The 24,913-nt window shown below is 40.6% G+C and overlaps 2 protein-coding genes across 3 annotated transcripts; both read right to left on the bottom strand.

Annotated features, from left to right (window-relative positions):
- Nucleotides 1-8,155: 8,155 nt before the first annotated feature.
- Nucleotides 8,156-10,799, bottom strand: LOC144647582 (uncharacterized). The gene has a single exon (XM_078507370.1). It carries the CDS (start codon nucleotides 10,739-10,741, stop codon nucleotides 8,156-8,158), a length of 2,586 nt encoding a protein of 861 aa, XP_078363496.1. The 5' UTR covers nucleotides 10,742-10,799.
- Nucleotides 10,800-12,813: 2,014 nt separating this feature from the next.
- Nucleotides 12,814-21,323, bottom strand: LOC144647214 (uncharacterized). 2 transcript variants are annotated; one of them, XM_078506978.1, is made up of 2 exons: nucleotides 21,240-21,323; nucleotides 12,814-14,073 (listed from the first exon to the last, which is right to left on the bottom strand). In XM_078506978.1, the coding sequence occupies exons 1-2, from the start codon at nucleotides 21,241-21,243 to the stop codon at nucleotides 13,127-13,129; spliced, it is 951 nt and encodes a 316-aa protein (XP_078363104.1). In that variant the 5' UTR covers nucleotides 21,244-21,323; the 3' UTR covers nucleotides 12,814-13,126. The 2 variants fall into 2 exon arrangements, with proteins under 2 accessions (XP_078363104.1, XP_078363105.1); XM_078506979.1 differs by lacking the exon at nucleotides 21,240-21,323 and adding an exon at nucleotides 15,406-15,451.
- Nucleotides 21,324-24,913: the final 3,590 nt, after the last annotated feature.

Genomic DNA, 24,913 nt, shown 5'->3' with positions numbered 1-24,913 from the left:
AGTTCTTCAAGAGGAATAACGGTGTTGGTTGCCTCAATAACTTCATAACCAGTTTCAGGATTGACTCTTTTTTCAAAATCGTCAAGAATCAACTGGTACTTTTCTTGATGAAGATTTTTTGCACAAAGATAAATTTTGTCGTAAACCAAAAGCTCATAAAGCATGTGTAAAAGAGTGTTTGTTTTTCCAGAGTTGCTTGGACCACAAATAAGCATGCGAAAAGTGTCAGATGGCATGCTTGTATGCCCCTGTTTGAAAGCACTTTGCGAATAAAACTCAGGATCGTAATTCGGAATCTTCATTTTTTAGTCGTTATATATATACGCAAAAAGATGTCGATGAAAAAATGGCGAACACTTGCTGAAAAAAAGGCCGCTGTTGAGCAGCAAAATGAAAAAATACTTACTGCAATGAAAAACAAAGCGATTGAAAAAAAATTTGGACAGCTTTCAGGTGAGGAGGTATTTAAACCGCTGACACGAAGGTTTGACCGCGCCTTTACAGCGCAAACGGATGAACGAAAAAAAACTGATGCTGAAGAAGCGCCAGACTATAACCTGGATGATTTTGACTTTAACTACCCTTTTGGTGAAAATTTTATGCCAGATGAAGAAACGCCCCCGACAACTCCGCCGCCGTCACCAGAAGTGCCTGACTATTCGATGGTGGAATCTGACCAAGATTTCGAAGACGAAACTCCAACATCATCACCACCATTAACATCATCACCAGCCCCACCTCTTGCGGAAAAGGAAGATGATGATGAGGATGATGGTGATGATGATGCAGAAGGGGGTGATGATGCAAAAAATGGAGATGCTACACCCTCGCAAGATTTGTCTCAGTCGGTTGAACGAGCCAAATGGGGAACACCACAACAACCAGGAATCCAGGGATCAGAATCAACTGATTTGCAGGTGCTGAACAGCATGTTAACGAAAAATAAAGACAACCCCGGCTATGTCGTGAAAAGCCCGAAATCAAAATATCACGGTTACACTATTCCAGACATACAAAAAGCCCGAGACGAAATTTTAGAAAGAAGGGGAGAAAAGAAAGCAAAATCTTCTTTATTTTCTGAAAAAGAACCCCCGGATCAAGAGGGGAGCGGTGTTGTTGATGTTAACGACCTTGTTGACAGACTTCATATAAGCCTCGGGTCAATTGATGCAGGAAACACTTCAAAAAAGTTGCGCAGACAAATAGTTTTATTGCTGCAAATGTTAACAAAACAAAAAGCGCTGACAACAAAAGAAGCAAAAAAAATTTTTGATAAGTATATAGGATGAAACATCTTAACCTTTTGCTTAACTCTTCGATTGCAAAAAAAAATGATGCAAAAAATGAACCTCATGACTTTAAAATTCACTTTACACCCTCAATTGTTTTGGACCCTTCAAAAAGGTACAAAGCGGCAATGAACGAGCTTGTAACAATGAGCTATTCTTGGTACAATGTTTCAGAAAAATATAACAATAACAAATTTAAATGGAAGAAAAAAAGTGACTCAGACTGGATTGATGTTACCATTCCTGATGGAATGTATGATTACAAAGACTTGAACGACGCTTTTCAAACTCTTACAGGAAAAACTGATGATTCAAAAGACATTTTTGAACTTTATTTTTATACCACGACATACAGAGTCACAATTTTGATTGCAAATGATTACGAGCTTGATTTAAGAGAAGGTGATTTTTCAGATCTTATTGGTTTTGAAAAAAAATCTTGAACGATGCAAACAACGTTGGCGATCATGTTCCAAACTTGACGAGAGGGGTAGACTGGATTTATGTTCATTGCGACCTTGTTTCAAGAGCTGTTGACAACATTGAAGACGATGTTTTGTACACGTTGTCAACATCGACTCTTCAAATATCTTATCCATTTTCGAAAGAGCCCCGTCGACTCTTGTGGCATCCAGTTAACAAATACCGAATTAACTCGATAAGAATCAGAATCAGTGACGGGCTTGGAAATGATCTTTTTTTGAACGATCAACCTGTCGCTTTGAGCATTTTTATTGAAGAGGAAAAATGATTTTTTGAGAAAAGTATAGGATGAACCACCCAAGCGAATGGACGAGGTTTTACGACAGAGGTCACTACAGATATCGGCACAAAGGAACCGGGGTCGTAAGAGATACTTTATTGTCTATCGGTAAACGATTTGCAAAAAGTGGGAAAAAAAAAGGCTGAAGAGGCAGCCAAAAAAGCTGCTGAAAAAGTCGCTGAAAAAGCTGCTGAAAAAGCAGTTGAAACTACCAAAAAAGTTGCAGAGCGCGGCGCGGAAAAAATTCAGCAAGTTTTGAAAAGAAAAAAAACTCTTCCACCTGATTCTCGAAAAAAATCAACTGTGAAGAAAGGACTTAACCAAACTTCGAGACAAAAGCTTGAAAATATTTTGAAAAAAAAAAGAAGCAACTATGGAGAAAGGACTCAACCAAACGTCGAGACAAAAGCTTGAAAATATCTTGAAAAGAAAAGCAGAGATGAAGGTGAACCGAATCATTTCAGAAAATTAATTTTTTTGTGGATAATATATACACCGGGTTTTGGAAGCGATGTTCAGAAGCGGAAAGTTTTTGGAAAAAACTGAGTTCATGAGATTTGGGTTAGACAAGCCCATAACAATTCCTGGAAACAATCAGCTACAGGCAAAAAGTGGCTACAAATTTTCTATGCCAGACAGAGACAACTGGTTCGACTGGTACAACGCTTACATCCGTGCAGATTTTACATTCGAAGTAACCGCAGATGGGACGGCTGTTGCAGGAGACACCCGTTCAGCGCCGATTAATGGATCTTTTTCTTTGATAAATAAACTTGTGGTAAAATCTGCGGGAAAACCCCTTTATAACGTTGACAACGCTCACAAGCTGATATTTATCAAAAACTTGTTAGATTTTTCAGATGACTATTCCAGAAGTGTGGCAAAAAGCCAGTTTTGGTATCTTGACACGGCAAATAATGACAGAACAGAAGCAGCCTCAACAAACGAGGGAGCTAAAGCAAGAGGGGCGTTAGCCCACGCGGGTTTAACAGTCAACACTATCATTCCTCTGAACAGGTACTCTTTTTTCGAAGAGCTCAGTGACAAGCTTTTGCCTCCAATGCCGCTTGAGCTTGAAATACAACTTCAGTCTGACGCAGAACTGATTTGGCAAAACGACGGTACGAACAGGCGAATTGTTGTAAGAACTCTTGAGCTGTGGGTTCCAATGCTTCAGTTTACGAGTGAAGGGCAAATGCTTGCTATTAAAGACTTTTTAAAACCAAGAAAGTGGACTTACATGAGTGAAATGGTGGAGCCCAGCACCAGCCAACGCACTGCTTTCGGAACTTGGCAGATAAGTCCTGGAATTAAAAACGCAAAGCATGTCTTCATCTTTATCCAGCAGACCCGAAGAGTGAACACTATTACCCAGAACCCGTACTTTTTTGACACTTTTGACATTGACGGAGATGACTCAGCAAAGCTCGCTACTTGCAGGCTGCAGTACGGTACTTCCAAGTTTTATCCTGAGCTGGAGTATGACGAAAATTTCAAGCTGCGAATCCTCAACGATGTGATGAATTACCGTTACCGAACAAATGATTACAATACAGGAGTCCAGCTACAGCCAACCAACTATAACACACTTTACCCTTTGCTTTACTTTGACCTTCGAGAAAACAAAGATAACCTGACAAACGACCCGAAGCAGCTGAGTTTTCACTTCAAGCTAAATGAAGCGGCAAATGCCCAGGATTACACGATATTTGCTGCTATTATGTACGAAAGCGAAATGGTTCTGAAGCAGGTGGGCAACGAACTGGTTATTGTCTAAATTTTTTACAAAATATATATACGATGTCTTCTTACTACCCACACAAGGTCGCGCTTTCTGAGGGACAAAAAAACAGCCTCGCCAAGGCGTTTTTGAACAAAACATCAATCACGCTAAGACTGAAGTACGAAGACATTACGGGAAAAAATGGAGACTCTTTGCATCTGACCTCGCGGCAAATCAAAAAAATTCAAAAAGCCGTTAGCGAGAAAAGGGGGCTTGATCTGAAAATGAGCAAAACGCAGATTAAAAACGCAGTTAAAATCATCAAAACCGCAGTTTTTGGCAAAGGGTTGCAGGTAAAACCAAAAGGTGGAAATGGTATGAGGGTCCAGCCTGCAAATGTGATGCGGCGGCCGCCTCCATTCATTGAAACTTGGGGAGAAAAAAATGAATTTTAAGGACGTTCCTTTAACTGATTTTGACCTGTTTGCGTGGTGTGATCAACTCAAAATTCCGATAAAAGGTATTTTTTCAAGAAACGAATTTATGCCAAATAATCACTCTCCATGCATAATCAACATGGACGACTTGGGCGGCCTTGGTACCCATTGGGTTTGTTGCTTTCAAAAAAGCGAAAAAGAAAGCTATGAGTACTTTGACTCTTTCGGTTTGCCTCCACCCGCAGAATGGGAAAATGAGCTTGTTCTAGAAGGAAAAAAGAGCTTTTTGCGAAACGACAACCAGCTTCAGTGGGAAAAAAGCGTGCGGTGCGGTTACTACTGTTTGCTTTTTTTAAACGAACGAAACAAAGGGCGGTCGTTTAAGAAAATTCTTGAAATGTTTTCTGGTGATTTGTTGAAAAACGAAGCTGTGGTCAAAAAGTATTTTTTGCATCAAGTATAAAATGAAGGTGTATTGCGTTAAAGAAAGAAAGTTTACTCCCAACGTGCCCGGCAGTGAAAAAGTGGTAATAACCAAAAATGCCCGAAAAATGTTGAAAGCCAAGTGCGAAAGCTGCGGCATCACAAAAACAAGGTTCCTTTCGAAAAGCCAGAGCCAAGGAGGCGCTTTAGCAAGGCACAAGACACGCTTGGTTGACAAAATCGCTGAGGGTGCAAGCATGTTTTTGTCTGGCCCCTCTCCCTCGTTTGCAACGGCAGCTGCGAAACTTGCGGGGCAAGCATTCAAAGGAGTGAGCGACAATGTCAAATATTTTCGAAGAACATAAATTAAACAAAAAAAGACAAAAAAAAATAAATGGAAATTCAAAAAGTTTACTGCGTGAAAGAAAGGCGTTGCACTTACAACGAGCCTTATACCAAAAGAACTGCGATAAACATCGAAGGTCAAAAAATTCTTGAAGCAAAATGCATCAGTTGCGGCATAAAAAAGGTTGTTCGTTATGACCCGGTAAAAGGTTTTTGGACTCCTAAAGGCGCTTGGAAAGCCAAGCAAAAAACAGAAATTTTTTCTACAGTATATAAATGAAAGTCTATTGCGTAAAAGAAAGACAGTTCACTCCCAATGTGGAGGGAAGCGAAAAAATCGAGATGACAAAAAATGGCCGAAAAATGTTAAAAGTGAAATGCGCCAGTTGCGGAATAACGAAAACAAGATTCGTTTCAAACAAAACGGGCGCAGGCGTTGACATTCACAAAGCCATCGGCAAGCTACCAAAACCAAAAAAAGGTTGGACTCTACCAGGTCACAACTACACTGGTCCCTACAATCCTCTTGAAAAGCAGCTTACATACGATCCGAAGACCGGAAAGATATTGAAAATCATGCAGAAGCCTACCGGGGCGACAGACGCAGTCGCGATGCAACACGACGTTGATTATTCCGTGTGCGAAGGAAAAAAAGACGTGAAAGGTTGCAAACATACAGCAGACAGAAAAATGGTGAAGGCGCTTGATGCAATTCCCAAAAACAAGCGCCAGTGGGGGCACACTTTGGCAAGAAACACTATCGCGTCAAAGCAGAAGGTCGGCTTGGGTGTCGGTGAAACGATCAACAAAAAGGTCGGTGAGAAAATTCCTGGTTTTAAGCAGGCTCAAGATCTCGGCATGTTGTTAACAGGAGCTCTCGGTGGAGATAAAAAGCTTCTTGAAAAATATTGGTCAGGAGACATAGCAAAGGGCGCTTTCAACACCAAAACGGGGTTTTTCAGCAAAAAGTTTTGGACTCACCCTTCAGAAAACCAAGACCCTTCTTGCTCAGCCACAGTTTATAACAAAAAAACAGGAAAATGGGTTAATCATTATTGTGATTAAATCAAAAAAAAAATTTTTTTGTCTTCAAGTATAATGGCCCCCGCTACCCAATACAGACGAGCCGAAATCAAGGCAATGAAACTGACCTTGGAAAATCAGCAGGCCCACTACGAAAAGACTTCCGCCAAATTCAAGCGCTGGCATACTCGCTGTCAAACAGCTTGCGCTTTAACGGGCGGTGCCGCGACGATTCTTACCGGCTCAGGTCTCGCAGCTTCGCTTTCCGCTGTCGGCATTGTCGTTGGCGGGCCTTTGATTGGAATAGCAACAGTTTTTTCTCTCACTTCAACTTCTTTGGGCGTCACTGTCAAGTTTTTCTTGCAAAAAGCAAAAAAACACAAAAAAATACTTTCACTTGCGGAAGAAACTCTGTTTGCAATCAACTCTCTCACTTCTGCGGCCCTTGAAGACGGACAAATTTCTGACGAAGAATACCAAGAAATCGTCAAAAAGTACAGTGCCTTCTCTTCGAAAAAAACAAAACTGCGTTACTCAAATCACACTGACAGCGCTCGCTCCCACCAATCTTGAAAATGTTTTTCGGCAGTTTTTTTCGTTTTTTCATTTTTCGTCAAATTTTCCTCCAGCTTTTTGATCATTTCTTCTTTTTTTGGCCAAGAATCTGGTAGCTTTTTAAAATAAAAATACAAAAAACATGTGTAGTTAATATGTTTTTTTTTTTGGCAGTCTTTCACCACGTTTGCCAAAAATCGCAGCCTTGATGGATCAAAATCTTGCCAAACAATACGGTTTTTTGTTAAAACTGTTTTCAAATATGACAAGTTCGGCACCGGCGAAATCGATCTTCTTTCTGTCTCTTCCAGATATTCAAAACCGTGAGGTTCTTGAAAAACGATTGGTTCAAAAGTTTTCTTTTTCGCAACAAGAACCAAACAGAAATTTTGGATATCTTTTTTTGACAATGGTTCTGCCCCGTAAAGCACATCATAAGGGTCATCAACAAATGGTTTTTTGTCTTTTAGCCACTTGAGGCTTAAAGATTTGACAAAGTTATAATAAATCGTAGTCATATTATCACTAAAGCCTGCAAGGGTACAAGTGCTATCAACGAATTTTTTTTTTCTTCCATGTTATATTAAGTCTTTTAAGTTCAAATGGAAAATAATAAATTGGAGTCACGTTACTACAGCCCGCAAGGATACTGGAAAGGAATTTCTGCAATAAAAAAATTAGCCAAAGCCACAAAGGTTTCCGAAGATACTGCAAAAAGGTGGCTCGGAAAACAAGCTTTTTGGCAAATCTACCTTCCCGCACCACGATACGTTCCTCGTCCAAAGTTTGACGTATCTTCTCCTAACGCGGTCCACCAGGCGGACCTTCTTTTTCTTCCTCATGACAGATTGCCGCGAGGGCGAAAAGTTTACAAATACGCTCTGACTGTTGTTGACGTTGCCAGCCGTTACAAAGAGGCCGAGCCTTTGACCTCCAAAGATTCAACTGAGGTTGCAAAAGGTTTTCAGGCAATTTACAGGCGTAGTGCACTGAAATGGCCACAGATGCTGCAAGTTGACCCCGGGCGCGAATTCATGGGCGCTGTTACCAAAGAAATGGAAAATCAAAAAACAGCCATTCGACGCGGGCGTGTTAACGTTCACAGAGATCAGGCCATTGTTGAACGTTTTAACCGCACACTGGCAGAGCGCCTGTTTGGTTATCAGTACAGTGTCGAGTTGAACCTGCCATCTGGCCAGCGGTCGACAGCGTGGGTTAAGAGGCTACCCGAAGTTATTGCCGCTCTGAACAACGAAGTTACACGGCTGACGGGCAAAAAACCCTCAGAAGCTATTAAATTAAAAGCCGTTGCTGCCAAGCCGTCGACTCCTTATTTGAGGCCTGTTGGTAAGAGCGAAAAAAAGCTCCCCTCCTCCGTGAATGTAAGATATTTGTACCAGCCGGGTGAGTTGGAAGGGGGCGGAAAACGCGCCACCGATCCAATCTGGTCTTTGAAAGTCTTTTCGCTTGAAAGAGCTGTAATGAAACCGAACGAACCTGTTTTGTATTACTTGCACGATGGCCCCAAGCGTGGCTTTGTACGCGAGGAGCTGCTCGTCGTACCTCCTGATACCGCCCTTCCACCAGTCAATGCCAGCTAAACGTGATATTCAATCGGTTCGGTATGTATTCCATCTTCAAGCACCCAACGTTTGTCGTAATAGGCGCTCAAACCCAGTTTTTCCTGCTCGTAAGTTACTATTTTTCCTTCCTTCATACGGAAGCCTCTGTTTGTTGCCATGTCCTTATGACCATTCAGAGCGGCCTTAAATCCTTGCCATCTTATTTCGTTTTGCTTCTTTGACATCCCCTTGGTGCTAAACTTCTTTTTTTCACCCTCTGGTTCCTCGATGAAATAACACTTTGAGCAGAGCGCAATCATCCAGCTACCCACACACTCTAGCTTAAAGAGACCGGGTGTGCGGCCGCTCCACTTGTCCCAAGCCAGCCATTGTTTTTTTTGGGCCTCGAATTCTTGTTTTAGCTCAGGTTTTACGATGTCCTCAAGCTTCGAAGCAGAAATGGCCATGTAACAGCTGTCCGTGTCCATCTGAATGAGCTCAAAGTCCTTTCGATCAAAATACTTGTCTAAAAAGTCGTAGTAAAACTTGAGCATGCGCAGCTTTGCCAACTGGTAAACCGCGATCCCAACTTGAAAAGGCCTGCTGATTGTTATCCGGGGCTTGCGGCTTTCCAACTCGTACGCTTGCCCGATTTCATCTAAGTCACTAAAATACGCGCTTCGTAGAGCTCTATCAACTACTTTCTCATCTTTGGTGTATATCACATTCGTTTGCCGTTCTAGTGCCTCTATCAGCTTCCCGTAAGCACTGTTTCCTAACAGCTTAAACACGTCAGCCAGCAAGGCCTTGACCTTATCAACATCGCCTGTTCTACGCGCCTCTGTCACTTGTTTCACAAACCAGCGGAAGATCTTTTTCGGTTGGTAGTCAATCGTTCGGTAAACCGCCGTTATCTCTGCCCCGTGTTCCACATACCAGCGCAGCAGTGGAGCATACAAAAGAATTTTTTTGGCAGAAAGGGCTCCAACGAGCTTTTTACCATCTCCACGTTTTCTTTTTGTTTTTTTCAAGTATTCATACATGTGTTGTGGAACAGCTTCGCCTGGAACCTCTTTGTTTAAAAAGAATGGCGGCATCTCTTCAAACTTTTTCCATAATTTTTTTGGAATCTCAATATCAACTTCAGCAAATCCGAACCATTCGGCCCAGTTTTCATGCTTAAGTTTTTGCGTAAGTAAACTAGCCTCTGCAGCTTCAAATCCTGCATATTGGCGGACTACTTCTTTTCCACAAGGCATGTTTTCTAACATTGTTGATAAATAAAGAGCATTTGCGTCGTAACCGACAATGTTTTTGCAAAGATGCGGAGCAGAGTACTGGTGATCTCTGATCTTTGTTACGTTTGCTTTGTGGTACCTTGTAAATACTATGCTTGGTCCTCCAACAACAGCCTCTTTCAACATTTCGTAAGCTTCTTTGCAAGGAGAATAAAGTTCAGCCCCTCTTTCAACAGATCCTCTGAGCAGGTAATGTAAGCTAACTCCTGGAATACTGACTGCGTCTTTAAAAATGTCGATCCTCTTTTCAGCGTAAAAAGCTTTCATCTTTTCAAGAGCTTCCAGGCCAGGAGACACGTCGAGGTTATTGTAATAGCGCAGCCAGTCTGCGAAGGTGCGCATACCCTTTTCTCGGAACAGCTTCTTGCAGGCTCGCCATTCTGAAAGTTTAAGCACAAATGAGTTTTTCAACCTTGAATACCAAGCAAGATAATCTGGCAACCCTGGGTAGTCAAGCTTCTCGGGGGAGTCAAACCACTCATAAGGAAACCACGATTTCGTAGCCTCACATCCGTATGCCTTAACCCACTTTTCATAGCTTGTTCCTGGCCCAAGGTAGTTGATAATGTCAAGGAAACGGAAGCCCTGAGTGAGCAAGAACATGATTTTGTTACAGTTTTTTGCCACTCTGACTTTGCCCGTTGTGTCAGCAAGGCGGTCTGCAAAGTTATTTTTGATCAGATTCAGATCGTAACTGCCAGAGTTGAACCCAACAACAGGTACCTGGTTGCACCATTCCTCAATTTTTTGTCGCTGCGCTTTTGGAAGCAGGCCAACGTCTTTTGGCATGAATTTCGCTCTTACTTGAGCCCGGATGTTTTTTCCGCGTCTCTCCAGCTCTTCCATAAACTTGCGGACCAGCTCCGCGGGGTCTCTTTCACAGATGTGGGTGGGCTCTCTTTCAAGGGTGTCACCGATGCTTACCGAGATTGGCACGTGTGCGTTTTCGATCGTGAGTGTTGGCGTTGGTTCCTTTCTCTGATTATTGTCGCCATACGCCTCGAAATCGTACAAAATCGCGTGCGGGTAGCTTTTTGTTTGCGCCCGCGGTGTATCAACAACGATTTTCCTTACTTCGCACGCCCAAGCCTCGATCACGCGGTAGCCGGCCCTTCGTAGCAATCTTGTACGTTTCATTGTGGCTTTGAACCTGTCTTCGCGTGTTTGGTCGTTGCGGTCAATGATTTTGTTACGATCTTGCGGGTAACATTTTCGACACCCGTGCCAGTGGCAGCCGTGGTATTGAAATACAGTTTTGGAAATAGGGTCGTACCCGTCGACAGGTGCGCGCTCAACCCAACGCTCGCCACCATGTCCGCACATTGCGTGGTGAATGTGAATTTTCCGCCGCTTGGCTTCTTGGTCAAGCCACCGAAGCGATTCTTTGGAAGCTTGATTGCTTGGATAGAAAGCCTTCTCAAAGCTTGTCTGTGGTTCTTCAACCTTTTTGCCCGGGCAATCAATTATTGTTTTTCCTTGGCTGCAAGTTTGATAATGCCGTTTAAGGTTACAAACTTTTGTAAATCTCGCGTTGCAATGGGCGCATGCATACGTATTGGCTAACTTTTCAATATTTTTAATGACAAACGCGTGCCCTTCGTAAATTCCGATTGTCAGAATGTTCGTCAGCATAGCTGGAGGGTTTCTTTTTAGATGCCATACGACTTCCTCATCTTTTACCCTCACAGGCTCATAAACTCGGATGCCGAGCCAATCAGAGAAAGCGGCACCCTGATTCAGATGCCTTTCAACTTTATCTAATTCATCAAGAGATGTTTTTGGACAGTCAGTCGGCACAGTTTCGAGTTTGAAAAAACTCTTTGCGAGACCTCGGGCTGCTGCTCAATACGCGCTCCTCGGTGCACAGCAATACAACGCCATAGACACAAATTATCTTGATAGGTATCTAGCGCCACCATCGACCGGCCATGAGCAAGGTTGCGCAGCCAGTCTGGTAAGGGGCCTGTGCCTAACAGCGGTTGACGGTCAAGCACAACCTTTACATCAACATTAAAAAAGCTTTCAAACTTCCACTTTGTAGAAGGTCTTTTAATATTGTCAGGGGCCAGGCGTTTTGTCTCCTGTTCGGTCAACCATTTTTCCGCTGCAGAAAGCTTATGAATCCAAGGTGAGCCTTTGTTAATGTAGTAAATAATGACCGTATCATCTTCAATGCTGCGCAACTGATACGAGTAAACATGCCTGATATAAAACGCTGTGTTTACATTTTCTCGAATTTTTTCCATAAAGTTTGGTGTAAGGTCTTTTTCCAGACCTCTAATAAAGCGCCATCGAATAAAACGCCGGCCACTATTTTCCTCCCCCTCGTCTTCCGCGACATCAAGAAGGTTTAAAATCTCATTCTGATAATTTGTTTCCACCCGATTTTCGTGAGGTAAAAAAGGATCAAATTCATTTTGAATGTTCTTCCTTTTTTGCTCCTTCTTTTTCTTACGACGAAGTCTCTGAGGTGGTTTTGGGTGATACTTTTGTGCAAGCAACGGTTTTAGCAATCGCTCTTGCACTTCAAGAGGGATCGGCTCATCCAGTATATTACGGACAACTTCACGAAGTGGGCCCGACATTTGAGGCATTCGCTCAATTTGTTGCTCAACAAACTCGTCAAATTGACTTGCTTTGTTCGCGGTCAACAAGGTCTTGCTGAAAGCCATGTAACTAAAAAGCACAAATGTTCAATTGACATGAAGCCGCGAGCGGCATGCAAATTTGTGCGAGGGTGTCGGGGGTTTACCCGAATGATATTTTTAGACGTTAGTAAGTTGTTTACATTCCTGTGTGCTTAAAATCTGAGTTCTAAGCACTCTGGAATGTAAAATCTATTGTTTTACACGTGCACAACTATTGTTCTTTTGATTTAATGCACGTGATATCAATTATGACTCATTGCCGTCTAATTCAGTGTGGTATTTGTCGAATTACGTTGAGAGCGTGACAGTCACGGGCTTGTTTGAACATGCCAAGGGCTTGCCTGAACATGGTATGCAAATTTTGTTTTTTTTCCGCGTGGGTAAACAAAGTCGGGGAATTTACCGTGACTCATTAACACTTGCCAAAAAACGCACTCCAGCTGCGATAAAAGCGTCTAATTCGAGGTGGTATTTGTGTGACTCCGTCTACACTACTCATGTCCAGAGAGGACATACATCTTGCAGCTCAATCCCTGAACAACCAGTTGGTCCCAGTCCCTTGCGGTGATAAAACGCTCTCTGAAGTCTCCATCTGAAAAAGAAAAGTCGATGTTTTCAGATCCATGTAAGGTATCTCCTACATAGACGCTTTTTGAGCTCTGTTTACACTGATCGTAAAAAAAACATGTTTTTGCAGGTGGTTGGCTAAAATAAACACCACCTTTTCCATGAATGTAGCCTGCGAGGAAGCACACGTTTTGGAATACACGCGCGAGTAGCGAAGCCGAGTGAACGAGTCCTTTGCCCCAGACTTCTCCTCGCCCGCCTTCTTCGCAGGCCGACTCGTTTACGTACCCTGCGTGTATTCCCAAACTTGTTTGTTCGCAGGCTACCATGATTGGTTATATATATCCAATCCAAGACCTAAAAGACAAAACTGGCAAATCCACTGTGTGTGGTAAAAATAAATCGAAAAGGACGAATAGGACTGCACAGTTCTACGGGCGTTCTGTCTCTTATCTAATGGTCTTTTTGACAAACTGTGTTTGACTGATCTGATTTACCTGTTATAAATGTGCACAAGCTTATCATTCATTACAGCCACAATAGAGACAATCCATAAGACAAAGCCGGAGACGAAGAGCAACCGATTAAAAAGCCTGTCAGAAATTGGGATAACATTTCCAATTTCTTGGCCTTTGTACACCTTCAAGTGCGTGACATAAGAATAAAAGAAAAGAATCAGGACATAAGATGTTTTGCTTCGTAGCAGGGGAAGAACCAACCACACTATTACTCCAATAGGCACGAACAGGATCTCTGCCCACAGTGGCATGTTATAAAATAAGTCCTGAATGGCAAACGGGATGAAAGTGAGCGCCAGAAGCGCACCAAAAGTGTATTGACTAAGACGTAAGAAATGCCTCAGAAGTGGAGAAAGCCGGGTTAATCCAGCAAGGACATAAAATGTGATGAATAACATGAGCAGAACGGTGAATAGAATGACGGTGTAAACCCCCTCAGTTCCCTGTCGAGCAAGGCAAAGTTTTCGGATGGTTTCTTCCGCCTTAGCATCGCAGTCCACTATGTCACGTAGGTACTTTCCAAAAAGGAAGTCGATTATGAAGGCTACTGGGCATGCGTATGATCCCCATATGATCAAAGGCTGCACGAAAATGACCACAATAACAAGCCAGAACAGAATTATTGTGTCGAAGATTCCTTGGAATGGCCTTTTCCAGCTACAGACATATCCTGTTCTATCTCTCATGTGGTCAAAGAACTCCTTGTGCCAATCTCTTCGGGCTTCACCCTCCTTCCCTTGCCGTCTTTCCTCTCTGTATTTCCAGTCCAAGAAGGCTGTGCCTGTGTAACCACCCCCTGAAACACAGCTCAAGTAATCGACCTCTACTTCACTCTCTAGCAGTTTGCGCAAGACTCCAGAGCAGAATGCCGCTGACCGAATACCTCCGCCAGAAAAGGCCAAACCAGTGCTAGTCATGGTCACTACAAAAAAGAGAAAATGAAGACTGAATCGAAATAAGATTTATGTTATAACAAAAAATATATACGCCGTAACTAGCCTTTATGTAAAGCTCCTCCATCCCTGCTTGAGTGCGAAGCTAAGCTAGTAAATAAACAGGCATTTTTTATCAGAGCAACTAAGAATTTAGCTCTAAAAGACGTGTTGTCTTAGCTTGTTCTCTCCGTTAACTTTGTATCTTTTATTTTGTCATGACTAGTTACGTCATGTTGTAACCGAAATTACTCGGACTAGCGAACACATGAACGTTTTGCTCTCCAAATCCAAAAACAGCTATTCACTAACCATTGTTAATGCTACCGGAGAAAACAGCAGTGGAATTAAAGGCCTCGAAGTTAAAAGGAGAGTATTAATTATTTTTTCGACATTGAAATTCGAGTTGTAGTTTACCGTCCGTAGTTTGCAGTTGTTTGTGCATTTTCGCAATGATTTTCACGCCGGCTGCAGTAAACTTCCCCGGTTTTCAGACTCCATATATGACTTAAACTGCCTTGTTTATCGGTCACTTCTTACCAAAACAGAACACTATACGCCATCATTCAAGAAAATAAGATTCTTTGATAAAAAACGGACAAATTAGTTATCACAATATTGAGCCGTACGTAGACACTACGCCTTTAATTCAGTTTGGCACTACATCAGAATAAAATTCTGCTAGGAATCTGAACGCAGAGATTTTAAATTTGTTAAACACAAGTGTGTATTGCTTGAGGAACTGCTTTTCAGTCAGATAGCATTTTTGAGTCAGAGAAATAGGTTAAACACCTTTTGTGCTATATTTATCACCTTATTTGCTTTTCTAGATTCTCTGTAATGTAAATCAAATATGCTAAACATTTCTTGAGTACCGTTCATTTTTAGCGAAGTTATTTTATTCGGAATTAAGTGGCAAACAGCATTCTTCACCCTTTCTAATCCGTCGATCGAGTCGTACTCAATATTTGGAATCAAATCCGCGCGTATAATTGAATGGAATGGAATCAAATCCGCGCGGTCCGTCATGGAAAACTGTACCTTCGATCTTGAGCACGTACTCAAGACCTCGGGTACAGTTTTTATCAGTACGGACCTCCCCGGCCGGTAAATAACATATATTTATCATACCAAGCCAAAAGGGTTGTTTTCCCTGCTTACAACCCCCTTCCCACCTCCAAAGAAGCTCACTCAAGATCTCTTATGAAGGTTTAGAATCTCAGGACATATATCTGGGATTTTACGTTACACCAAGACCCATCGTCTCATTAACTCAGAAAATCTAGAACCAAATTCTCCTCATAAAACTATACAAAACGCACCTAAAATTGACGAGGAGAGCTCTTAGTGTACCAACCAACGGCGAGCAATCAGTCCGTATGCAGGTCTTCCGTGCGTTGATATTTTGTTTTAATAGTCTCATAAACAAAACAATTGGGAGTTTGCGCAATATTTTCCTTTAACAGGAAGAATTTCTTGGCAAGGAATGTTCTTCCTGCTTGTCATCAGCAGCAAAACTAATGACGCTTGCCACCTGCACTGTAAACAATATTACGAAACCTGCGGTTTCAGCTGAAAAGCTTTAAACTTGGGCTCAATTTTTACACCAAATTATAATTTTTTTCGCCTGGTCTTTGAGGTTTCTCCCCAGATTATCACAGTCTTTCTTCCCGTAATTTGCGTTATAGGACCCTAAGTTCTACTGCTAAGATCACACTAATTAATCGGGCGTGGCCGATTTATATTTTACCCTTTGGTCGTCCTAGAGCGTAGTCTCCTGGCGCGGCCAAAAAGACGGGGATAGCTTGGGGTAGCTACAAAACCGCTACGGGTGACGCATACCGCAATGGTTTTCATTTTAGTTTTGACAGGAAATCGTTGCAGGCACACTTGGTCGACTTTTGGGTTAATGTGTAATCAGGTTGTGTTTTTTTGCTTCGGCGGAAGGACAGAGAAAAAAGCTTACGGGGCAAAGTACAGTATGGGGCCCAGTTCTCGGCCACTTTTGACGTAAACTTGTATTTCTTACCTTAGAAGAACCGCAGGAACTTGAAATTTCTCCCAGAGCTAGCTACATTATTCAGCTTTTTGGTGTAAAGCTATCGACCGGTCAAAAATTAATTTGCCCGAGCAATAATAAAAATAAAAGCTCCATTTGTGGGCCCAGTTCTCGGCCACCTTGGCCCAGTTCTCGGCCACTTTTGACGTAAACTTGTATTTCTTACCTCAGAAGAACCGCAGGAACTTGAAATTTCTCCCAGAGCTAGCTACATTATTCAGCTTTTTGGTGTAAAGCTATCGACCGGTCAAAAATTAATTTGCCCGAGCAATAATAAAAATAAAAGCTCCATTTGTGGGCCCAGTTCTCGGCCACCTTGGCCCAGTTCTCGGCCACTAAAAAGCTTGTGCGTAATTATCTGTAAAAAAATGCTCAATTAAATTTCACAGTCATAAAATCACTCTGTAAACCTATTTATACTATATCGATCCCAAATTATTTTTATGATGCTTTGTTTTACTTTAGAAAAGAAGGATTTTAACGCGCCTAGTTGCCTATGTGCAGGTTCTGGCAAAACCGCATTGTGTGACCCGTGCATTTAGATGGTTTATTTTGCAGTGAAAAGGTCTTGAAAGATTTTGGTGTTGTAGAAATAATAGACAAGACAAGAGTCAGCTCAAAACTTAGAGATAAGATTGAACTTTATTTTTAAAACATTTATTTCTTTCATTCTGCCAGCAGCAGATGAAATTATATTAAAAACCAAGCGCTAAGCTGTGATAGCGAGCAGGGTGGCCGAGAACTGGCAAATACGCAAACGTCGCAAGAAAAAATTTCGAAGTAAATTAAGACCAAAAAATACAACGGTTCAACGAAAAGTTAACTAAAGCAGAATGCTGAATTATTCTACGTTTCACATGCCAAAAATTAGCTCGTATGGTGGGGGCTTTTGGATAAAATACGAATTTAACTACATCCATGAATTTGGAGCCGTAAACAAACAACTTTTTCGGGAATGCAAATTCACCTACCTCCGCGTAAACTCGACGTGTGAGCTTTCTATATCGAATTGAACGATCAAACTCAAGATACTTAAAGCACATGAATCAGTCTATCGTTTGAAGGAAATACCTTTTTCTTTTGATTCAACTGGAGTGTGAAAAAACGCGTTAAACACAAAGTGGCCGAGAACTGGACCCGGCCGAGAACTGGGCCCCATACTGTACTGATATTCACCATTGTGAAATTGCACTTACTTTGACAAGTTAAAGTTATTTTTGTAAATGAAAAAGGTAACGTCATTGATGTCACGCAGTGTTTTTTTTAGCAAGATGGTTTGCTGGTTTCTGACTATGAATGGGGGTGTGATCTTGCGGTATATTTTTTGAGCCTGACCCCGCCGTAAAACTTTTTTTTTATTTAGCAAGAACTGTGTCGATTTTCATTTCTGAACAATTGGTCGTCAAGTCGTTTGTCACAAAGAGTAGAATGTTTGTACAGCATGTTTTGGAATTATTTTAGATTTGGTTAGTAAGACGCTTCTGAAGACCTGAGCAAAACATTGGGAATGTACAGTATTAATAGGAACTTGAATGGAATTTTTCACAAGTTGGATAAAGGTATCAACTGAAAAAAATGGAATTCAAAATGAGAACTTGGATTTTGTTGTAATTAAATTTTATCGCGGATTGGATGCATAATATCACGGCTTTGAAAGTCTTCAAATAATTAGAAAGGTTCCTTTCTTCCTTTTGATCTTATTGTTATTTTCATGTATTGATTATTCGAAAGTGGTTTTCGTTGATACGAAAAAAAAAACGGGTTTTCACTGAATTGCTTGAAGTATTTTTAGACGTGATAATATTGGCTTAATCAAATTACATTGTGCACGAAATATTTGTTATTCTTTTGTCTTGAAACTTTGAGGAAATTGAAATTTTTGTTTGACAGTAGTGTATGAAAGGCATTTTATAGAACTGAATAAAAAATAAGAAACATTGATAAAGGTTATTTCAAAGATTTATTTTGCCTGATTTTGAAGGGTTTCAGGAGTTTTAAAGAGTGCTGGTAAACGGCTGTATGTTGTTTGTGATTACGGATCTTATTTAGTTTCGAACGCTCTAATTTTTGAAAGGTTAAAACAGGTTAAAACCGGGCGGTTTCATGAGTTTTTTGGGTAGAAAGGTACGGTGGTGGTCAAAAAAAAAATGTTTAGAAAGGAATGACTGTAGTAGCACGTAAGTCGGAGGTTTGCGTGAGTCACGGGGTATAGTATGCGTGAGCTGGATTTCCGGCGTCATAACGGCATGTTTTGTTTACTGAAAGATACACTCGACGTTTAGTTAGCTTAGTCGGCTTGGGAAACTATTTTAAAAATGAATGTTGTAATAGTTAATTAATAGTAATCTTGAATTAACCCACTCTCGATTGGAGTCTGTTCTGGATTCGCGCTACCGTTTTCGCCGCGAAGGAATTTTGTAAAATTTCGCTAGTGGAAAGAGGGTACTGTAAGAACAGTATCAATAACTCAAAAGGAGGAACTTCTTTGTAGCTCTGAATTAAGACGTATGATAAAATTTTAGAATAAGAAACTTTCGATATATGGTTTTCATATTGTTTTTGTCAATTTCCTTTTGTGGCAGATTTTTTGAGAATCAGCTTTTCTTTCGTGTGATGACAGACACAGGACAGAACGAGCGGTGGATGAGAAAGATGCCGAAGATGAATAGGCACCGAAAAACGACAAGAACCGTCAAGGACTTATCTTTAGAGGGCGGGGAGTTTTGGCATACTGTATTTCGAGGACTGGACTGGACTAGTAAAACGCGGACTAGTAAAACGCGGACTTGTAAAACGCGGACTAGTATAACGCGGACTAGTAAAACGCGGACTTGTAAAACGCGGACTAGTAAAACACGGACTCAGGTAAAACGCGGACTTGTAAAAGGCGGACTAGTAAAACGCGGACTAGTAAAACGCGGACTTGTAAAACGAGGACTAGTAAAACGCGGACTTGTAAAACGCGGACTTGTAAAACGAGGGCTTGTTAAGCACGGACTTGTAGAACGCGGACTTGTAAAACAAGCGCTTGTAAATCGGATAAAACTAAACGGTTTAGCGAGCGAAACAATTTGTGTTTGAAGCTCTTGTGTGTTTCTTTGACGGCATATTTCTAGCTTCTTTGAGCACTCTATGGTCTGTTTTAGCGTGGAGATGTTTTTGCAGTATAGCACATGTTCGTTCTGCAAACCCCTACTAAAACAACGGGATTGATGCTATGAGTTGTGTGTATATGTTTCTTTCTTTCCACTACTTGACGTCTGTTGAGTGCAGTCGTTTGTATTGCTCGCACGAGGTAGAACGGGGCCCGTCCAGAAATCAACAGTCAATCGTAAATAAAGGTGACGGGCCTACACGACTCCTACGTTCGTGACATTAGAATATTTGCCGTTAAATGTTTAAATTCGGTCTTTCGACCTTATTTGCTTCTGACTTCTTTCTGAGGGTACTGTTTTAATTTGGGGGCAGTATGTGGTAAATAAAGGTGACGGGCCTACACGACTCCTACGTTCGTGACATTAGAACATTTGCCGTTATATGTTCAAATTCGGTCTTTCGACCTTATTTGCTTCTGACTTCTTTCTGAGGTTACTGTTTTTTTGAGACATTATGTATTGAAGAGAGCCGTAAGATGATTGTGGCCAAGGAATTCGAAGTGTCTAGAGGCGTTTTACAAGTCCGCGTTTTACTAGTCCAGTCCAGTCTACAAGTTAAAGACACATCAAGACCACCCCACTGTGAATTGCCATAGCACAGACAAAGTTATAGTCAATATCTTAGGTGTTTTTAAGAGAATTACATAAGAACCAAGGCATGTCTTGTCTTGCCTTACATTGACATGCAATAATTTGGAAATACTAAGCTCGTAACAGTTTAAGACAGAATCCATCAGGAATTTGAGTAACATTAATTTTAGTTACGCAAAAATTGAGCACCAGAATAATTTAAATCCTTGTGTTCTTTCATACCTTGTTAAAGGCTTGACATGTGATAACACCAACATAACACCAACAACAGTTCTTTATCAGTGGGGATTGAAGAAAAAAATGGAAACATCATCACACAGTTGACCCCCATGCAAAAACACTCCAGGATGTCACGGGACTGTTTGGTGTCCGTCTGCCAATTTCTAACTTCAAATTCCAATGTTAAATTCACATTAAATTTTCAATATTTCTTAGTTGTCTAAATTTTACTAATTCTTTTAAAAAAACTATCACCTGCCAAACATCCCCAAAAATCACTCAAAAAATTACAAAATACCGCAATACATAGATACATGGGATGAGTGAAGTTTCCTTGGATTCCTTGAAACACCAACAAGATATTTCCGTTTAAGGTGGCTGATAATGGGTTTCAGTATTTCCCAGTCCTTATACTTTGGTTCAGGACTAAAAGCCTTCATCAATTGCTATTACAGTAATGGTATGAAACAAATGTTCAATCATTCATCAACAAGTTGTGATCATTTTCTTGACAATAGTAGTTCCCCGGTAAACAGTTGTAGTACTGTCCCATCAAAGTGCAATGCCTGGAAAATACCGAAAAGCACACGACCTTCAGGTGAAACCGCACCTTACAGTATTACCAATACACTGCACTTTGCTAAGTCTTAAAACTTTACATTGTCTAGTCGTCTACTTCAATCGTTTATTTGTATTTTGTGAGATACATTTATAAATTGAAACCATCATGTCATTAAGTAATAATGCAATCTCGACAACGTTCTAGATATTATATTATGCACACTAATACAGCTCATGCAAGCCCTGTGACTTACACAAACACAGTCGGACTGAGTGCTACTTAAGTAACTGCTTCGTGGTTTCTGCTGTACTGAACCCTGCCTTTCAAGGCAAAGCGCCCGATTTTAAGCTTCTCAAGCTTCTCAATGTTCTTGTTATATTCATGAACTATCGATCGCTCGTTTTACCCATCGAAATGATCAGCATGAACTAAGTAAATGGTCAGCCGTCCGATATAAAACGAGCATACAGTGCCTTCCTACATCAACCGTAATAATATCAACCCGGGGAAAACTGTTACAATACATGAGGCTTTTGAAAGAAGAAACGAGTCAAAAGAAAATCTACTTACCCATTCACACTGAAGTTTGGAAGCGGTTTTCCGGTGATGTTAGAAGTGCGGCAGCCTTTTCGCGCAAACCTAGTTTGAATCGAGGCAAGCTAGCGTGTCATATTTCAACTTATGACGTATGAATTTTTTACCTTCGACTTCCGCAAATACTGCCTCGTTATCTTTAGCACGTACTTGATGGTATGTTCCGTATTCCTTCTCCAGCTGTTAATTAATAGGCTCTCCTCTTCGTCTCTTATCTTGAGGTTTCCACATGAGTTGTTGTCGCACGATGCTATAAGCCGATCTTGAAAGTACAATAAAATTCCGAAAAAGAAACCCTGGGCTAAGTTGTTCAACGTCCCTTTCAGGGTTTTAATATGGAGGCACTTATTATCGGATGGAAATTTGCATTTTAAAAACCCTTGAGTTTCTACTAGCTTTACAGGATACTGTGTTTAAGTATGCTTTGGTGCACAACAAGAATACCGCATGGTGAAACGCTTTAAACACAACGATAAGAAACCCAAAACAAGACATAAAAAAAAAAACAGAACAGGTCTCTATATTCCATAACGACGTAACGTTGGGGAGACTGACGTCGACTAAAAGACCTTTCAATTCCCCATTACAGCTGAGTGGAATCAGCCAATCACAATGCTTTATTGTCGGTCCAATATTTTTACATCAAAGTTAAGCATATCAATTGCATTTTTTTTATTTCAGCACACGGTTGTGTAAGAAATAATTCAGAACCTTCGCTTGTTTTCTTTTCCTTGATGGTTTTGGGACGGATATAATAGGGGGGGGGGGGGGGGGCAGTATTTGGTCGCCATGTTCTTTTGAGAAACGCTCGTCACAAACAGTAAAACTGAAGTAATCTTGCTGTACCAAAGGAAACATAGTTTGATAAATTGACCATTTTGTTCTAAAAGAAAATTTATTTACTACCAACACTACTTTAATACTTATGTATCTATGCAGTCTGCTGTTTGGTTGCTGTTTATCCTTTATCCCTACTATTGTAAAGGAGGGGCCATATTTTGTTAAGGTTACTTTTACAGTTAAGATTGTTGCGTTAAGGTGCTCAAATTGATCTGTGCGAACGGCTTGCGATAAAGGACGTTAAAATCTCAGAATTAAACACTGAGGCTGAATTTTTTTCATCAAAGGGTGCGAATATTGGAACTGTATGTTTGAAGCTATTTAATTCGGAAATAAGAATTCAACTACATACGTCACAAGGTGAAATATGAGACTCTAGCTTGCCTCGATTTGAACGCAGGTTTCCTTCAAAAGACAACATTTATAACACATTGGAAAACCGCTTGTTACCTTCATTGTTTGTGGGTAAGTCTTAAATAGGTTTTTTTATTTAAAGGCCTCTTCTTTGAGAAAAACGTATTGTATTTACCGCTTTACCTGAGATACCATACTATTTTTTCATGTGTGTGACTACCTTATCCTTGTTTGTAAATGTAAAGTGTTTTCACACTTAAAAAGTGTTGTTTTAATTAAGTGGTCATGCACTTAGCTTCGAGATAGCTAGTTTCCAAGCATGCCACTGAAACAGAGGAGACAAATAATTTTAATAAACAGAACATGTTTGATATGACGGTAGGCTTGAGCCATTTACTTAGCTTCATTTCGATAAAAAAGGCTGGAGCAATAGCCTATAAATAGAACTAGTAAGAGTTTTAAAATTTAAATATACTATTCATGGATCTTGGATGTTATGAAAGAACTGAATGAACTTGCATATTACCCCGAAAAAAGCTTAGAGATTTGTGTCGCAAATTACTACAAAAAAGATGGTCAATCTTGGCGAACTAAATTTATTTCATGTCAAATGGAGTTGGCTAGACTATAAAACTAAACAAACGGTCAAAGCTACAAACACACAGAAAAAACAATTAATAAAGTTTCAAGAGGTTTAAAGAAGAGATTGAAGAAGAAAAAAAATTAAACATCACTAGACAGTTGACCCCCACGCAAGAGCACTTCAGGTTGTCAGTGGGACTGTCTGGTGTCCGTCTATCAATTTTTAACTACATACCGGTATTCTAATTTTAAAATCACCTTAAATCTCCAATATTTGTTATTTCTCTAAATTTAATCAATCTTTTAAGAAAAACTATCTCCTCCCCAAAATCCTCAAAAATCACCCAAAGTTTACAAAATACAGCAAAACATAGATATAAGGGATGAGTGAAGCGTTTTCGGATTCCTTGAAACGCGAACGAGATATTTCTGTTAAACCCGTATTAAGCGTTGGAAAAACGGCCTCCACGTAAAACCCCGCCTAAAACGTGCTTGCGTATCTGCATAATCAGGTATAATTAGTTTTAATTCCCTGTATGCAGTGAGTTGACGTTAAGCCAAGCCATGTAAACATCGTACTCTTCAACGTACCCGAGAACAATTTGCAGCAATCAGTTCTGACGTTTTAACTGTGAGTTTTCCATAATGACCCATTAGGATTTGACATATTTCTCTTGTGACTGTCTTTGGTGTGGACACTTTGCCACACGGGCAGATTATAACTGCTAGATATTAAACCGCGTACGAATTAACTTTATCTTTCCTGTTTATAAAATTACCTTGTGGCTGATTATGATTTTTTCATAGCTTTTAAGTTCTTTGACGAGTAATTTGACAAGGCTAACAGAAATACGACTGCTACAATTAATATGTAAATGAAGGGATTAAAAATAACCGCAGTCGAGTAAAAATAAACATCAAACGATGCTTAAGTAAAACCAAAAACATAAGGAAAAAACCCATGCAAGACTGATATTATTTTCTTAAGGGAGGTATTTTATTAAAACGTCTATCTGCTTTGGCGAAGAAACAAATTATATGCGGTCAGTTATCAATTGTTCTTTAACCGCTTTTTTTACTGACAAACCTGGACAATTACGGGTCGGTTCACTTTTCTGTCAGCGTTTAATTATTTTTAGTTTTTTAATCATGATGATGGCACGCCATTAATTATGAAGTTTACGAAATGACCAATCAGAATTTAGGATAGGAGCCATACTCCTAGCTCCACGGGTCACCCCGGAGGACCCAGTCCATGGACGTGTTCGTTAACCCTCCATAAGGCAGGCTGCGTTTTATCACCTTTTCTTGACTTCATATTTATTTCAAAGCTAAACTTTGTATACAACGAATCCAAACGAAGAGCGCTATATCTTCTGCATCTCATTATAACAATAATAGTCTAGTCCTTCCCGTTGTACTTGCTATGGAATGAACTCGTTGCAAAAATAATACTGAGCGAAATCTGTGAGGAAAACGCTAAAGCTTCACATGCGCTTGCCGCCCCATCGTTACTCCGGCAGCAAAACAAGCCTCAATTACATAGATAGTGCGAAGTGATCGAATATTCAATGGCATAAGTCTGTGTGTTATACCCTGTCCCCAGACTAACCTTTACGCTGACACGTACAATTTGGTTTCGAAAGTTCGGGGTGGTCCATTTACCACCCCATGGAAATCATCTATCACCCCATCAGGAAGAATCCTGTTAGTCCTTAGGAGAAGAAAGTTAATATAAACTCCAACTCTATGATGCGGCTCATTTGATAGACCACAATCCATATTTGAAATATGTTACTTGCAGATGCAGTATTTTTTTATGAGAGAGGCCTAAATTAAAGGACGTGGTTAGCACATGAACATAAGATATGTCT

Source organism: Oculina patagonica, chromosome 3 (assembly GCF_052425735.1).
Source record: "Oculina patagonica isolate OP01 chromosome 3, crgOcupat, whole genome shotgun sequence".
Taxonomy (NCBI): Eukaryota; Metazoa; Cnidaria; class Anthozoa; order Scleractinia; family Oculinidae; genus Oculina; species Oculina patagonica.
The sequence above is the reverse complement of the archived record's forward strand: the minus strand, read 5'-3'. Positions and strand labels throughout refer to the sequence as shown.

What these genes read in the sequence shown, in the direction of transcription:
- LOC144647582 (XM_078507370.1), bottom strand. Translation starts at nt 10,741, where the DNA reads ATGTGCGGACATGGTGGCGAGCGTTGGGTTGAGCGCGCACCTGTCGAC.